Source organism: Rhinopithecus roxellana, chromosome 10 (assembly GCF_007565055.1).
Source record: "Rhinopithecus roxellana isolate Shanxi Qingling chromosome 10, ASM756505v1, whole genome shotgun sequence".
Taxonomy (NCBI): Eukaryota; Metazoa; Chordata; class Mammalia; order Primates; family Cercopithecidae; genus Rhinopithecus; species Rhinopithecus roxellana.
The window spans coordinates 92,963,689-92,980,149 of NC_044558.1; the positions used below are offsets into that span (position 1 = coordinate 92,963,689).

The window sequence follows — 16,461 nt, forward strand, 5'->3', positions numbered from 1 at the left end:
ATGCGTATTTAGGAAAAGAATCCAATTAAAAACACAAAAGTGAGAAAAGATAGGGCCTCTGCATCAAAGGTATTTTGCTGGGAAATCAGGATGACCTCTGATGAGGTGACAAAGACCAAATGTACAGCACATAACAATCCAGAGCCCTGCCCTGTTCATCATCATCTTTTATTCATGGTAGCAGGTATTAGAGTTAACATTTTCCTTATCGCAGAACAGTGCTCCCCAGCAAAATGCTGCAGAAACAAGGGCACTGAGTGGCCAATAAACTTGCTGAGATCCTACACATCACTAACAAGAATTGAGGGCTAAGAAATATCTTCTATCCTTTTATCAAGTTTGGTATGAGTTGTTTTTTTTTTAATTTTATAAATATGTTTTCCTAAGGTGGGTGTGGGTATTTTTTATATTTTAGCTTTTTAAAAAAATATTTAAAATTTGCTAGTTCCTTTCTTAACCATCTCTCTTCAGGGGCAAGCCACCTTGATCAGAGAGAGAGATAAAATACAGTTTGTAAAAAAATAAATAAGTGTTATAAAATACTCACTGTTCTTTATCACTGAAGGAAGGCAGAGAAAGGAGAGAAAGAAAAAAATGAATAAAGTTAGGTAAGAAATCATCACAACATCAACACTGTCTGGATGCAACACTCACGTAGTCTGAATTATGATGACCTACTTCCATTTTGTTTCAGCCATTATCTAAAACAAGGCTGCTTCAACATAGCGTTATGAAATCCACACCTTTGATTAAATTGACCAGCCAGTTTGGCTTATTAATTAACTAAGCTGATCATGTATGTATTTGAATAATGGTTTGAGGCACTAAAAAGAAATCACTGAATGATCTCATGGCCATCACCTTTCTTGGTTTCTGTTATTTCAAACACTGGGGGACAAGGACCACACTAGGTAGAGCAATGGGCCCTGAACAGTAGACCTTGCAGTTCCCCAGTTTGGGGAAGCAAGTTCTTCCACTCTAGACTGGAGACCAGCATCTCCATTTATGAGGCATGCAACCAAAAGCAGGTCATATCATCTCTTTGTGCCTCAGTTTCCACCTCCCATGTCTGGCACTCTCTGGTTTGCAGACTTGAATGCTAGAAGTATCAACTGTCAAAGACCAGCATTTCTCCCCATGTATTCTTAACATGAAGAACTGAACCATTGCCCTAACCAAGCAAGGAGTAGACGCATTCATTTCTCTCAAATTCCCCTGTTGTTGGTTTCAAACGTGATCATTAAATTCAAGGAGGGTGAGAGAGGAAGACGTTTGAAAATAACAAAAGCAGGAAGCGTGTCTGGCTAGCCAGCAGTTAATTATGACTAGATTCATTAATTTACTGGAGAAAGACATTATAAGTGTCTGCATTACTTCACCACCACTGCAACAGACTAGATAGCATGTGTGATGACTGTAATTCACCCATTAGCATTTATTGGAAAATAATTTTAATATCTGAAGAAAAGGCAGCAGCAATCAAGCCAGCCAGATGCATTCAGAATGCCAACATGTTTCATGGGAGCCCAGGAATGCTTTAATGAAATGGTGTCCAGACTGTTCGGATAATTTCAATTTAATTGTAAGGCAAATTGTTTGGCTTCATATCGACTAAAGTAAACTCTGATGGATGAGATTTTAATTAACTGACATTTCTTAAATAAAATAAATATTTTACCCCATCCACCCTTCAGGCAACTGTTTATCTTACAGAGACACACTTTCTGGCTGAGGAAATATTCTCTGCAAAATAAGTTTGGCTCCAAGAAGACATCGTGAAAAGGGCTTTGGAAACTAGCAATTTCCTATGAAAAAGGAAACCAACAAAGTTCAATAGTGTCTTCAAAACAGTAAAACTTGTAGAACTGGAGGAGGTATTAGATAGAAGTAGTAAACAGACATGAGACATTTGCTTTGGAGTACATGGGTGGACTAAATATTCAGAAAGACCCTTCACCAATACAAAATTAGATCCTAGAAAAATTAAAGCAAACTTTAAAAAAATGCAGCTCTGGGATTTCTAGAAAGTAAGGAAATTCTCCAAACGAATAAACCAAATAGATTTAATTAAAACAAAAAACTTTTTCTCTTCAAAAGACTCTGTCATGGAAAAGGAAAGGTAAGTAACAGACTTGGAGAGAGTATTTGCAACATGTATATCCACAAGGGATTTTATCTCTAACATAAGGAAACTTGTAAAACTTAATAATAAGAAGATGAATTACCTGATTTTAAAAATGGACAAAAGATTTGAAAAGATACTTCAACAAAGAGTTATACAAATGGAAAAAATTTATATTAGTATGTCTAACATCATTAATTATTAGGGAAATGCAAATTAAAACCACAATGAACCACTATACACACACCAAGAAGGTTAAAATTAGAAAGACTGATCATACCAAGTGCTGCTGAGGTGGTAGGGAAGCTGGAACTGTCATCCACTTCTGGTAGAAATTTTAAATAATACAATAAACTTGAAAAACAGTTTGACAGTTTCTTAAAAAGTTAAACCAGCATCCACCATATGACTGAAACACTCCACTCTTAGGTAATTACCCCAAAGAAATGAAAGTATGTGTCTATACAAAGTTTTATTCGTACTAGCCCAAACCCACTGTCCATCAACGGATGAATGAGTAAATGAACTGTGGCATATTCACATAATGGAATAATATTCAGAAATTAAAAGAAACAAATATTGATATATAAAACAATATGATTGGACCTCAAAATAATTACACTGAGTGAAAGAAGACAGATAGCTCCCTTGCACAAAGGGTACACACTGGATGATTCCATTTATATGAAGTTCCAGAAAAAGCAAACAAATTTATTGCTAAATAGTGATGACTTAGGGATGGATGGGGAGAGGGAGGGGTAAGAAGGAGGAACTATAAAGGGTAACAAGGAAGTTTCGGCGATGGATGTATATGTTCATTATCTTGATTACTGTGATGATTTCATGGGTATACACATGTTTTTATGGCTGATGATGGCTCATGCCAGTAATTCCAGCATTTTGGGAGGCCAAGGCTGGAGGATCACTGGAGGCCAGGAGTTTGGAACCAGCCTGGGCAACACAGCAAGACCTTGTCTCTATTTTTAAAAAAACTTATCCAGGTGCAGTGATGTGCACCCACAGTCCCAGGTTCTCAGGAAGCCAAGATGGGAGGATTGCTTGAACCTGGGTGGTCAAAGCTACAGTGAGCTGTGGTTGTGCTATTGCACTCTGGCCTATGCAACAGAGTGAGATACTGTCTCTAAAAAAAAAATATATAAAATTATCAAATTGTGCTTTAAATTACCCTAATTGTGTACCGTTGAAATTATATTAATTATACCTCTATAAAGCATATTTTAAAAAAGGGAATCCAGCAAACTGAATCCAGAACAGGGAGCTGTGTGCAATAAACCAATGCAAATACCAACATTACATTCCAGGGGCTGACGTGAAGATCCTGACAGGTGCAGAAGCTGAATTGGAGATACTCACATGGAGCCAGGACCCTCAAAGGGAGCAAAAGTGTTTCTGGATGACCAGAGCATCTCACTCCTGGCAGAAGCAAGTGTAAATACCTCTGAAGAAAAATGTTCCCAAGGTAGGTCCCTAGGATTCTCACAGACTGAGCATTCAAAGTGCAAGTAATTATGAGTGAAAATCTGCAGGAAAGACAAACAACAGACCTACATGGTCAGAGGCGTCAGGCAGTGGTGTGCTGGTAAATGTTTAACAACTGACTCTCTGGGGAAAGAGCCCCGTGGAGGCTGATTTCAAATGCCAGCATGATGTGACTAAATGAAGAGCTGGGAATAAATGTACAGCAGCATACCTTTATATAGTATTTCCACCTTACAGGCATAATAGACATAAATAACAGAGAACATCAAAATGTAGTAAAACAGGTCAGGCACAGTGGCTCACACCTGTAATCCCAGCATTTTGGGAGGCCGAGGTGAGTGGATCACCTGAGGTCAGGAGTTCAAGACCAGCCTGGCCAACATGGTGAAACCCCATTGGGAGGGAGACAAAAGAATCGCTTGAACCTGGGAGGTGAAGGTTGAAGTGAGCCAAGATTGTGCCACTGCACTCCAGCCTAGGCAAAAGAGCAAGACTCTGTCTCAAAAACAAGATAGTGAAATAATTGAAATGTGTCTAATTTTGAATATTTATCACCATTGTGTGTAATATGATTTAACTATAAATACAACTTTATTTATTCATTTCAGGGAAAGGGTCTCTCTCTGTTACCCAAGCTGGAGTGCAGTGGCATAATCATAGCTCACTGCAGCCTTGAACTCCTGGGTTCAAGCAATTCTCCTGCTTCAGCGTCCTGAGTAGTTGAGACCACAGGCATGCACCACCACATCCAGCTAATTTTTAAATTTGTTGTAGAGATGGAGTCTCACTGTGTTGGCCAGGCTGGTCTCAAACTCCTGGCCTCAAGTGATCCTCCCACCTCCCAGCCTCCCAAATTGCTGGGATTATAGGTGTAAGCCACAGTTCCTGGCTAATATATATCTTAATTTTTAATAATGGTCATGTTTATTAACTGGCTCACAAAATTCCTAAAAATTTAACATCCATTCTAATGAGCTTTTATGGTACATATCCAGCATGCCACTGAATCAGGTATAATTATTGGATACAGAATGTGAAGTTACTCTATGTGAAATACTTAAAGAAATAAAATGTGGATTAAAACAAGCAAGAGTCAAGAGATTAAAAATGGTTAGGAAGATACTAAAAAGAATGAAAGATAATTTTTAGAAATAAAATACGTAACTACTAAACTCTAAAATGCAATGGGTGGTTTAATGGCCAATTAATATGCTCTAAGACAGAGTATAGCCAGGATGAAAGACGTGAAGAAATTACCCAAAATACAGCAGAGAGGTAAAGAGATATAAAATATGAAAGAGAGAACAGACAGAGCAAGACCCCAACTCAAACAAAAAAGTGAGAGAGAGAATCAGCAACATGGAGGTCTAATATTTATCTAATCAGATTCCAGATAGGGAAAATAGGGAGAACCGAAGAAAGAAAAATATTTCAAGAGATAATGCTGAGAATTTTCTAGAACTAGAAAATTTCTAGATTTTTCATGTTGAAAAACATGAATCCAATGTTTCAGGAAGCACAACACACACCAAGTAGAAAAAAACAATAAGAAATATACACTTAAGCACATCATTCTACAGAACATCAAAAAGAAGGTCTTACGTGGAGGGAAAAATCATCTACAGAGGAAGGCCAATTGTTGACTTAAGACTCTTAACAGACACTTGAAAGCACAACCAATCCTTCAAAGTCCACCTAGAATGCTGCAACCTTCAAGAACAAGGGATAAATCGATGTTTTAAGATACACACAGTCTGAGAGAGCTTACCAACAGAATTTTACCAAATGAAAAGCAGTACTTCAGGAAGAAGTAAAGTGGCCCCAAGAAGGACCAAGATTCAGGAAGATCTGAACATCGAACCAGAAAACTAGAAGACAGGAAAAACAATTTTTTTAAATGCCAGTATAAAATAATAATGTCTAATATATGGAGTTAAATAAAGGATTAAACTAAGATACTAGAGAAGAGTCGTATGTAGGTAAGGAGGGTCGGAATTAAGATGTTGTTAAGAGTGTTTTAAGCACCTTGCGTTGCCTAGAGGAAGATGTTCAGACAGTAACTCCAGACATGCTTAGTTATGAATGGTAACACTTTAAGGATAGCCATGGAAATTGTAGGAATGAACCACATGACTTTGAAACCAATAACGAGAAAAGTAGAATTTGTAAACCCCCAGGCCCAGTTAACCAATTAATAAAAATAAAAGGCAAGGAGAGAAACAAAAGAACCATAGAAAAAGAGAGACCAAAACAACAAGAGAGTAGAAAAGTTAAACTATATAATGAATCAGCAAACTATAGCCTACAGGCCAAATACAGTCAGCTGCCTGTTTTTATTTAAAAAAAAAAAAAAAAAAAAAAAAAGCCATGCCCATTGATGTGCATGTTGCCTATGACTGATTTTGCACTAGAACAGTGAAAGTGGAGTTGTTGCAATGGAGACTTTATGGCCAGAAAAGCCTGAAATATTTACTATTTGGTCCTTTACAGAAAGAGTTTGCTGATAATTACAGTATCTGTAAATGGATTAAAATCATCACCTAAAAGACAAAGATTACCGCACTGAATTAAACAACAACAAAAGAAACAAAATCTGGCTAAAAATATCCTTCATATTCTCTTACCTGAAATGTAAGAGGACTAAAAGATTAAAAATAAAAGGATAAAAAGATACTAAAGAAAGCTGATGTTGTTTTTTAATATCACAAAAGGGAGTTTAGGACCAAAAAATCATTATTAGAGATAAAGAGAGACATTACATAATGATAAAAGGTTCAATTTTTCAGTAATATAGGTCAACTCCAAACCTGTAGCCATCTCACAGAACCACAAGGAGAAACTGACAGATCCATGGTGACTGAAGGAGATTTCAGCATAATACAAGTAGACTAAAAAGCCGTAAATGTAAAAACATGTTATAAACACAATTAATAATCTCATTTTGATATGTGAGTGACCTTACAAACTATAATTATAGAATGCACATTTTTCTTATGTACTCGTTGAGCATAGCCTAAGATCTGGTTATAAGCCAAATCTTAACACGTTTCAAAGACGAAGTATCATAATGGGTCATATTCTCCAACCGAAATGCCATTAAATTTGAGATTCATAACGAAAATAGTAATAAGTTAAGAATAATCAAACATCTAGAAATTTTTAAATATACCTCTAAATCACTCTTGGGTTAAAGTAGAAGTCAAAAGAGAAATTTTGAAATACATAGAAATGAGAAACAATGAAAATACTATATGTTGAAGCTTGTGGGATCATTTGAATGTGGTACTTTGTTGATCACATTTATAATTACTAATATTAGAAGAAAAGGAAGTTTTATATTAATGAGGTAAGTATACAACCCAAGTATTTAGAAAGTAATAGAATACACTTAAGAAAATGAGAAAGGATTATTTAATAGAAATTAGAACAAAAATTAATCAGACAGTAAATGACAGGGCAATATTAAATAATAAGAAAGGCATTCCCATTTCAATCTCCTTTCCAACCTCATGTACTTCAAGGAGAAAGTGCTCATATGACTTTAACACCTCTCTATCACTTGCTAGTTGCCTTTTTTTTTTGAGACGGAGTCTCGCTCTGTCGCCCAGGCTGGAGTGCAGTGGCCGGATCTCAGCTCACTGCAAGCTCCGCCTCCTGGGTTCACGCCATTCTCCTGCCTCAGCCTCCCGAGTAGCTGGGACTACAGGGCGGCCGGGCGCGGTGGCTCAAGCCTGTAATCCCAGCACTTGGGGAGGCCGAGACGGGCGGATCACGAGGTCAGGTCAGGAGATCGAGACCATTCTAGCTAACTTGGTGAAACCCCGTCTCTACTAAAAAAATACAAAAAAACTAGCTGGGCTAGTTACCTTTTTAAGTGGAAAGCAAGTCTCAGGCTCAGACCTCTGTGAGGCTACGGTTTATAGCTAGAATGTAATAACATTGTTTTTTTAAATTATTTGTCTTCATGGTTACCTTTGTTCATAGAAAGCATGAACTAATTATCCACTTACATTCATTTGTGATTAAAAAAAAGCTCTTGTTAGAGTGCTTACATTTTATAAGTAGCCAATTAAGAGAAAATAACAATAATGATACTTCATAGATGAGGTAAAAATTGTAAAAGTGGTGCTCGAATGACCAAGTTTAGGGAAACACTACTCTCCAATAAGGAAAAATCTTTGCTAAAAAGCCTTTGTATGCTGGGGGTAGTGGCTCACACTTGTAATCCCAGCACTTTGGGAGGCCAAGGCAGGAGGATCACTTGAGCCCAGGAGTTTGAGACTAGCCTGGTCAACATAGCAAGACCCTATCTCTACAAAAAGAAATTAAAATTAGCCATGCATGGTGGTGCATGCCTGTAGTCCAAGCTACTCAGGAGGCTGAGACAAGAGGACTGCTTGAGCCCAGGAGGTCAAGGCAATAAGTTATGATTGCACCACTACGCTTCAGCCTGGGCAATGGAGCAAGACCCTGTCTCAAATTAAAAACAAACAAACAAACAAACAAACAAACAAACAAACAAAAAACCTTTCTCCATTCTTTGGGCAAGCCACAACAACTACACCCTGACATTTATTCTTTTTACAAAAATAACCATATCTTCAACTGTCCTACCCAGAATTTAAACTCTTAAACTGACCCTAAAATACTGTCTAACATAAGATTGACAGAAGTTCACAGTTAAGGAAACTTAGAGGTCATCTATTCCAGGGAGACCAATTGGGATGGGTGGGTAACAGAAATGTCCAAAGTAGGCCAGGTATTAGAGACCAACAAGGAATGATGGGTACTGTGGAAAACTGGAGAGATCTTGTCAGTCTAAATATATGAGCTACTACTTGTCTTCTGCTGAACTGTTGGCAAAATTGCAGTCCAGTATTGTCAGGTCTTCTGGTATTTTAAGTCAAGTCAGAAATCTGCAAAATCTCCCAATTTTTACATGATCAGGCCCGAAATATAAAAAAGAAAAAAACCATACACACACACTTCTGCAAGTCAGAGTCTGCCAGGTTGTAATCTCTGATCTAGTGCAACTTCCTTATTTGACCGATGAGGGAACTAGGACCCCAAGAGGGGAAGATATTTGCCTATCATCACACAGTAAATTAGCTCATATCCAGAACTAGAACCCAAGTCTGGTTCTGACCACCAGGTCAGTTCTCTCTCCAGTCCACCAGGCCACCTAATCTATGGAGCATGGAACTCAGGATTTAATCTGTTCTTCCAACCTTGCAAAATAGTCAAACTAGGGGAGACATTTTCATGACTGAACTCCCATTAGGTTCCTCTCCCCCTTCCTCAGGGAAGGAAGCTATTCCTTCTTTTTTTTAAGTGTAGAACTGTCAAAACCTCATCAACTCAAAACAAGCCACTCCCAGGAAGATGCAGCAACTTACTTTGATTGAAGGGGCCGGTCACTGGGGTACATCCAACGGTTAGAACTGTTGCTGAACACGGTGTCAGTCATGGTAGACGTCTAGTGCTCCTGGAAAACATCAACCCAGAGAGGACATCACCCCATCATTCAGCCACTCCTTAGTTCTCAAGTCCCTGCTTTATGCCACACACCCAGTGGGATAGAGAAGAAAGAACTAAATCTAGTTTCTCCATTTTTCAGATGGGGAATCTGAGATCCTAAGGGGGACAACTGTCTTGCTGGAAGTCACAACTACCCTGTGGCAAGAAAAGGACCAGAGGGAAGAACCCCCTCACCTAAATCCAAGCTCCTCCATACACTGTTGTGGGGATGTTGAGAGAAGGCCACTACAGCCCCAGCAGTGTGTGGGCCAGAGTTCTTAACTCGAATCCAGGGTCTTTCTACCGAGCAAGTCATCTGACTTAGTTGTTGTGGCGTCATCCCTGCCTTTTTTTTTTTTTTTCTTTTTTCATTTTCTTTTTCTTTCTTTCTTTTTTTTTTTTTTTTTTTAATTATACTTTAAGTTCCAGAACGCATGTGCAGAACGTGCAGGTTTGTTACATAGGTATACACGTGCCATGGTGGTTTGCTGCACCCATCAACCCATCATCTACATTAGGTATTTCTCCTAATGCTATCCCTCCCCTGGCCCCCCACCCCAGGATAGGCCCCAGTGTGTGATGTTCCCCTTCCTGCATCCATGTGTCGCTGCCTTTAAAAAAAATACTCTACATCCAAACCATCAGAAAATGGTATTGGCTTGATCTTTAAAATAGATTTAGGATCTGCCTACTTTCAGCCTGCATTGCTACTATGCTGATCCAAACTGCCACTATCCCTGCCTGACTTAATGTAATTGACTCCTCTTTGGTCTTTCTCCATTTACCCTTGTCCCATTTCATTCAGTATTCATAATAACCACAAAGTAGAGACACCCCAGTATTCACCAGCTGATGAGCAGATTAACAAAATGTGGTATATCCATGCAATGCAGCATTGTTCTGCCATAAAAACAGATATGGTATTGACATATGCTATGACATAGGTGAACCTTGAAAACATGATGCTAAGTGAAAGAAGCCAGACACAAAATGCCATATATTGTGAGATTCCACCTATATAAAGTATACAGAATAGGAACATCTATAAAAGATGAAAATGAGATCAGTGGTTGCCTAGGCTGGCGGAGGTGCTAGGGGGTGCAGGGTTTCTTTGTAAGGACAGTAAAAATATTCTAAAGTTGATTATGGTGATGGATCCACAATGCTGTGAGAATACCAAAAGCCATGGAATTGCCCACTTTAAATGGGTGAATTATATTATCTGTGAGTTATATCTCAATAAAGCTGAAAAAAAATGGTGCCACCACTTTGGAAAACTGTTTGGCAGTATCTGTTAAGCTAAAAGTCCATCTGCCATGTGGCCCAGGAATTCTACTCAGGTATACACCCCAGAAATATGCTCAGGTATATACCCAAGAAAAAAGTGCTTATGTTCTAAGACATGTACAAGAATGTTTATAGCAGCTTTATTCATAATACCTTAACACTGGAAACAATCCAAATGCCCATCAACAGAGAGCAGATAAGGCCATTGTGGTTTATTTGTACAGTGGAATGCTGGTGAGCAATGACAGACAAGCTTCTGATACAGTCCATGTAACGCCATGGATGAACCCATAGATGTTATGTTTAGTGAAAGATGCCAGGAACAAAGAGAACACACTGTCTGATTATATTAACACAAGAGTTAAGAAAAGACAAAGCTATTTCAAGGTGACAGAAATCAGGGCAAATAAATTGCTTACTTTGGGGAGGCTATTGATTCAGAAGGGGCAGGAGGGGGCCTCCATGGGGTGAAGATATTCCATATCTTGATCTGGGTGGCCACTAACCAGGTATACACGTCTGCAAAAGCCATCAAGCTAAACTCTTAAGATGTGTGTACTTCATGTCCTTCCCTTCATCCCCCAAAAAGCAAGTCAGCTATGTCACTCTTTTGCTCGAGAGTCTTCAGAGGCTCCCTGTTGCTCCTAGACTAAACTCTAAACCCCTTAGCACAGCCTGGCTCCCTGCAGCCTCCTTCTCTTTTCCTCCCACTCTTCTCACGCCCTCTTTCCCAGCCCCAAAGGCCTTCCTGCTGCTCCCTCGACATTCCCCCCCACATTCCCACTTGCTCTTCCCTCAGCCTGGAAGCCTTCCTGCAGATGCTTGTTCAACTCACTCTCTCCCTTTGTGTAGGTTTGTTCCTAAATGCCACCTCCTCCAAGAGGGCCTCCCTGACCACTCAATTTAAAATAGCTCCTACAGGGGGGTCACTGTAGGGAGAGCTTCAGGATAAATAGCTAATGCATGCAGGGCTTAATACTTAGGTGATGAGCTGATAGGTGCAACAAACTACCATGGCACACATTTACCTGAGTAACAAAGCTGCACATCCTGTACATGTACCCCGGAAGTTAAAATAAAATAGATATTTTTTTGAAAAATAAAATTATCTAAATAAATAAAATAGTTCCTCCTCCCACTTCTCCACTCTGGCCTCCTTTACTCTGATTTATTTTTCTTCCTAGCTCTTATCACTAGCCCAATTTAATGTAAGTTGTTTATTTTTATGTTTGTGTCTTTGCTTAGAGTTTGAATCCCCCTGCTAATACGTGCATACCTTTTTCCGTTTTGTTCACTGCTTAGTCTCAAACACTAGCATAGTGCCTGGCACCTAGACGGTACGTAATGAAAATTTGCTGAATGTGTGAAAGAGTCTCCATCGACACTGTCAGAGCGGCTGAACTCAGCCAGGCTTCAGTTCTCTCTGAACCTGTCCCGACCCCACCCCTCTGAAGGTCCCGCCAAGAGTAAGAGGGAAGAGACCACATGGAGATTGCAGTCATTATTTTAAAAACAAATAGAAAGCAGATCAGCGTGTCTAGGGGGTCCTGATTTTCCTGTAGGTCTTGTTGTCTGTGATGCTAAATAGATAAGAACTTGGGAGGTGAACACACAGTGACCTCCCTCTCCTGTCCTGCATCCTTTGTAATTATTCAGTCTTTGTGTGGGAGAAACCGGAGGGGAATGTTGGTTGGACCCGTAGCAGAGAAGGTCCCTTACAGTAAAGCTATTTCATCTGCTCCCATGTGGTTAACATAATCTTCCCAGATTAATGTGGGCATTTCTTTGTTTCCACTTCAAAAACAGAAAGGAGAGACAGCTCCTGTTGTGAAGGAAATTTGCTGAAAAAGAACTTTAACGTCTCATTATTGCCTGTGGTGAGAGCTGAGCAGACTTCCCTGGAGCCCCCCACCTGGACGACCCCTGGCCCCTGCTGAGTGCAAAGAGGCTCAGTCCCCGAGCATGGGCTTCCTCGGCTGCTGTTGGTCTAGAAAGCTGAACCTGTAACTGAAGGTTTCATCTGCTGCTTTGCAGCAGAGAGAAGACACTGGCCTTGGAGACCCTGGGAGGAAGGTAGGTCTGGGGTAAGGGAGACACATGATCACCTCCCAGGAACTCTGATCTCCAACTTCCATCATCCTCAGGGCAGCATCTGGCCTGCTCGCACTCTCCTTTGTTCAGTCATGCACACCAGGGGTGAGTTTCCCACTAAAATTCCATCTGCAAAGTCTAAGCTCGCTGGCTGACCAGCCAGTGGAAACCACCTAGCTCCATCGCTCCAGGCCAAAAGCCACCCTGGACAGCCCTGGTTATTTCAGCTTGGCCACTTGGGGCTCTCAATGCACTTAACATCCCAGGATTGGACTCTTTATCTACTGCCTACCCTAGTCTACCAGGCCTGGACCAGAAGAGGAAAATGTTCAAGCAATCAAGGATATTTGAACAACTAGAGAAATAGGCCCAGGGAAAGGAGGGCATGTGTCCACTGGCAGTTCTGGGATGGAGGTGGGGATGCAGTTGGGGGCAAGTACCCTAATAGTCACTGTTGATTCCTCATCTGGATCCCCCTACAGCTGGTGCATCCTCCCAATCCCAGTCTCTAGGAGTGTTAGCCACGAAGGGCTACACTAAGGGCTCATAGCAGCACCATTTTCCAGAGAATCGCCCTCACCCAACAGGAGCTGCTTTGCCCAGAGATACCAGGGAGCAGCACAAAGCCAGTGGCTAATGAACAAGAGGAGGGTAGAAAAATACAGCCCCCTTCTCCCATGGCAAGATGGCTTTGTGCTACCATCACACTCCAGAGCTCCCCAAGGATTGGGCTGAGGCCAGACTTCAGGTGAAGCCATGCCCTCGCCTAGCTTCCTCTGCTGCCCTTTCCTGCTTCCCTCATTTCCCTAGCAGGTTCCTCCTTGGAGCATCCCCTGAGTCTATCACTAGTACAAGAATGCACATCTCAGCTTCTGCTACTAGGGAACTTGACCTTGTGTGGGAGGAGACAGGAGAATCTTAGGGAAGCATGGTTCTGCTCCACGAGCTCATTACATCACCCCTAGTGGTCACATAGCCATTTTCTAATCCAACACAGCATGATCCTAAAATGCTCTCCTCAGATGTTTTCCTACTGGCCTGCAGATGATACTTCACAAAGGCCAACTCTTCATGAGGAGTTGAGGGTGAGTCAACAGAAATGGAGACAGTCTACTGGTGAACCTCAGACATTCTCAAACCACTCCCCACTTTGCCATCACTCACTACAGAGAAACCATCGTCATAATACACTGGAGGCCTGAGGCCCAGGGAGGACCAGAAGAAGGAAACCAACCATGGATACAAGAAGCAAAAGTATAAATGTAAGTGTCACATAAATAGTGCCAATTTCCAGCCCTAGGACCACTGCAGAAGCTTGGCGTCACTGAGCTGATAAGTTTAAGTAAGCACCAGCTACACTCCCTAGCACACAGCAGACACTTGTAAAGTGGGAATTCTCTTTTCCTGTGTCTCCTATACTTATTGTGTACAGGACGATGACTTACCATTTTTTGAGTACCTACTATGCACCAAATTCCATACCTACATTATTTGCTTTACTCCTTACAATCCTACTCCAAGGTAGATGGTATTATCCTCATTTTACAGGTAAGAAAATTCAGGCTTAGGGTGGCTAAGCCACTTGCTCAAAATCACACAGCTACCAAGTAGCAGAACTGGGGTTTGAACCCTGACTCCAAAGCCCATGTGCTTACTCACTACTCTGTTCACACCCGTTCATTGCCCCTGGGCTTTGGATTGTTGGGTTCTGATGAGTATCTAGAGGATTGGTGATTGTCCATTCCTGGCCCTCTGGCCCCTGGGTGCATTCTCACTTCTCAGCCTCGGAGACAAACAGATACCTACCCCCACCCCCCACCCAACCCTAGCCCTCTCCCAGGCGACTCTGAGAGATCACATACTTCGGCTTGGGTAAGGGCAAGGCAGTGGCTTAAATCCAGCCCTGCAGCTGCAACTTCAGAAGCATAAAATGACTTCCTCTCCTGAAATCAGAGACTTCAGCTCTTCTTTCTTAGCTGGACAGAAACTCCCCTACAGTCCTTGTACAAACTCTAAAGAATCATCTACTTTCAGTAACAAAAGAAGCAACAACAACTGAAAGTTCAGATATCAAGGGCTTACTCCACGCTAAGCACCTTTCAAGTTTATCTCCTCGATCCTCACAATAGCCTTATGAGGTATGTGCTCTTCTTATCCCATTTTACAGATGGGATAACTGAGTCAAGGAAAGTTTGAGTGAACTTTCCAAGGTCCTGCTTAAATTCCTTCAATCAATCTAAACCTCTAATAATAAGCACTGGATAGCTGGATGAATCTGAATCTTAGACTGAATCTTAGACCTGGAATCTCAGACTGCCACAAAGACTCTGTCCTAACCCCAGATAACCCAGATTCCAGGGTCCTCCCTTCTCCTCCTTTGCCATTGGTTCTGCCTGCTTCTCCCCTGGCCCTCTTTAGCATTGCTTGCTAAGGAACAGCGGTTGCATCCCCCAGAATCTCCAAGGTTTTCTGCTAGTTGTAGTTGAATGGAAAAAACAACACAAAGCCTATTCCGTTTCTGAGCTGCTGTGGCAGGTGTCTGAACGTGACCCAGCGGGGTTGGGCTGGCAGGGGTTTTATGCAGCACTTCGGGGCACTGCAGGGAACCGGCAGGAGCTGCAGCTGTCTGTGTGGAGTTCAATGCCACAGTTGGCCTCCCTATTCCAATGGTCTTGGAATTAAACCAGATGCTTTGCAGCAGAACCTGCAGCCACAAGTTTGGACAATGCCCAGACAGTTCCATCTCTCGATCTCTTTCCTTGCCCCTCCTCTCTTCCCCTGAGTGCAGTACATCACTGCTCAATTAGGTATATGGAAAAACTCACTGTGACTATTCCATGGGGTGGGAAATTTACTTAAACAAAGGGCCTCAAAATGGGAGAAGCAGGAGTGTCCATGAGCAAAATCCAGGCTGAAAATGTTTTGTTTGGCCCATGAAGGATTATTTTAAGGGTAAAATTCAATCAATATCTTAAAAGCACAGGATTTAATTAAAAACGCAGATTGTCAGCTTCTCTTGGGAAATTAGAAGAATTAAAAAATATTTATGGAACATTTACTATTACTATGTGCCAGACACTGTTCTAGGCACAGGAGACACAACATTAAAACAAACAAAGACAAAAATTATTGTCCCCATGGAACATGCCTTCTAGTAGCGAAGACTGACAATAAGCAACAAAGTAGAATATTAAATGTGTCAGCTGATGATGAGTGCTTTAGAGAAAAATAAAAGAGGGAGGGTGATTGGGAATTGGGGGGAAGAAGTGTGGTTTTAAACAGGTGGTCAGAGGGAGCCTGCCTCACTGAGAGATGCTATTTGAGCAAAGACCCAAAGTGGGTAATAAACTGAGCCACAAGTCCATCTCGGGGAGAGCATTTCAGGCAGAGGAAAGAGTAAGTGCAAAGGCCCTGGGGCAGGCATGTGCTTGGTAAATTGGAGAAATGGCAAGGAAAACAGAGTGGTTGGAGTGAAGAGAGCAAGAGGGAGCTGAGATCAAAGTGGTGGTAGGGGAGGCATGTAAGCTTCCACCCTGAGAGATGCAGGAGACACAGAAAGCCTCTGAACAATGACGCAAGCTGAGTATATTCTATTCCATCTCAAATATGCATCCAGATTTGACTATTTTCCAGGCTGTTGGGATTTCTACACACCCTCACTATGACAAGGACACTTGGAACACCAAAGAGAAAGACGGCGATCTCCTGCTTTGTCTACTGTGCTTGATGGACTGAGTGCCCCTTCACTTGCCTGCCCACTGGTGATTCCTGCCTTCTTTCATGGGACCCCAGCAGCCCTTACACATCCAGTCCCATTCAGATGGTATAGGCTGCTGTTGGCTTCTCCTTGTTCCTAGAGCAAGCTGGGACATTCCCAGCCTTCCCTGAAGCCAGCAAAGGCTGAAATGACAAGAGCTTGGCTCCTTCCATGCCGAGCTGGTTGG

The 16,461-nt window shown here is 41.4% G+C and overlaps 1 protein-coding gene across 8 annotated transcripts in view; it reads right to left on the bottom strand.

The window, feature by feature from the left end:
• The window catches only part of RPH3A (rabphilin 3A), a 333,538-nt gene that overhangs the window by 66,355 nt on the left and 250,722 nt on the right, over positions 1-16,461 (bottom strand). For 6 of the 8 annotated variants that reach the window (XR_004059720.1, XM_030939664.1, XM_030939666.1 and 3 more), the window contains 2 exons: positions 9,019-9,107; positions 548-559 (listed from right to left, as the gene is read on the bottom strand). Coding sequence is in view for 6 of the 8 variants with exons in the window: in XM_030939664.1 (XP_030795524.1) it covers positions 548-559; positions 9,019-9,089 (83 nt within the window). In the remaining 2 variants the exon portion in view is untranslated. The remainder of the gene's footprint in view (positions 1-547; positions 560-9,018; positions 9,108-16,461) is intronic. The other 2 variants (XM_030939668.1, XM_010368750.2) reach the window with 2 other exon arrangements.